At 45.9% G+C, this 1450-nt stretch overlaps 1 protein-coding gene across 1 annotated transcript; it reads left to right on the top strand.

Annotated features, from left to right (window-relative positions):
• Positions 1-242: 242 nt before the first annotated feature.
• LOC147416863 (uncharacterized) lies at positions 243-985 on the top strand. The gene is made up of 2 exons (XM_086508012.1): positions 243-677; positions 769-985. The coding sequence occupies exons 1-2, from the start codon at positions 300-302 to the stop codon at positions 808-810; spliced, it is 420 nt and encodes a 139-aa protein (XP_086364138.1). The 5' UTR covers positions 243-299; the 3' UTR covers positions 811-985.
• The last annotated feature ends 465 nt before the right edge of the window (positions 986-1450 follow it).

The following is a 1450-nucleotide window of genomic DNA, read 5'->3' as shown; positions in this document are numbered from 1 at the left end:
ATGTCAATTTGTATATGTCCTATTAGATGCTGTATAGCAAGGCGCACCAAGCAAGACTAGTTATGAATCCGTGAGCATCCTCTGCTCAGTGCTCACCGATTCTAAATTTAGGAGAGTGCAGACGCGGTTTAGAAGGTTTATGCCCACGCAGAAACTCGACGACGCAGGGCCAATCGGCGGCCCGCTGCACGCATGCATGCCAATTGCTCACTACTCCTTGTCGATTCTATAAATACCGCACCTCCTGCCACCATTTCTCTCAGCCCGCACTCTCCAGCTTGCACTAGCCTACGCCAAGCATGGCCTACAAAATGATGATCGTGGTTTTGGCGCTGCTGGCCCTGCTGGCAGTAAGCAGTACTGCTGCCGACAGTCGCGAAAGCGAGTGGCGTATGCGCCTCCAGGCTTGTGACGACTTCATGGAGCAGCGCGGTGGGCAGCAACGTGAACGCACCAGTCAACCCAGCCAGCGATGCTGCCAGAATTTGCAGCGCATCTCCTCCGAGGATCGATGCCGTGCTCTACAACAGGTTTATGGTGGCCGGGGCCGCCACATGTATCCCGACTCGGCCGTGAGTCACCGTACGAAAGCCAGCAGGAGCGCACGACCAGAATGGCATCTCGTCTTCTTCAACAATGCGATCTGCGTCCTCGAGAGTGCAGAACTCGAGATGCAGGTACAGCTATTAGTATTTGTGTCTTTCTTTGATCCACTATTGCATGTCATTTTTTGCCCTACTAACATGATTTTCTTTTGCCTTAATGCAGAGACCTGGCTTTGGTGGTGAGCTGATGAGAACTGCCAAGTAAACTAGGCACCAAAGTTTTCCACTTCAGTTTTTAATATACATAAAACATGTACATACCGGTCGAGATTGTCAGATACCGATCGGTATCTGAACAAGTCTATGCAAAATGTAGCTGGAAATAAATTGACTTTTGCCTGCTAGTCAGGCCACTTGAAAGGCAAATCACCTTTGATCTCTCTCTTTCTCTCTCTCTCTCTCTCTCTCTCTCTCAGTTTATAAAGCGTTTTGAGGTTCTTGTTGGTGGGAAGCAGCGACATGCAGACAATTTACTGGTAATAAGCAATTTTTGTTTAAAGCCTGGACATTGCCCTGCTTGCCCATAACCTTTGATCAATCATGCTCAAGATGAGGTTGGACATTTCTACTTCTGAGGTATCATCTAGTTTTTGTTTTTGTTTTTGCCTGAAGAATGCCTGGTATATTATGTTGCCTTCAAATTGGCGGGTACCCTTACTTTTACTGAAGAATTCCCTTAAATCTGAACAGTGGATCAAAATTGAATATATGAACTTTTAACGAACGGTTTCAACCGATGTACATATAAACTGGTTAATTCACCTTGTTGGTTCCTCTCATGTAAATACATAATCATATTTAAAAGAATAAGATCTCGCTGCAGATATACATGTTACAATGTCTAT

This window comes from Adiantum capillus-veneris, unplaced genomic scaffold (assembly GCF_014529385.1).
Source record: "Adiantum capillus-veneris isolate H3 unplaced genomic scaffold, ASM1452938v2 Hic_scaffold_431, whole genome shotgun sequence".
In the NCBI taxonomy this organism is placed as follows: domain Eukaryota; kingdom Viridiplantae; phylum Streptophyta; class Polypodiopsida; order Polypodiales; family Pteridaceae; genus Adiantum; species Adiantum capillus-veneris.
This window is presented reverse-complemented; position numbering and strand designations above follow the sequence as displayed.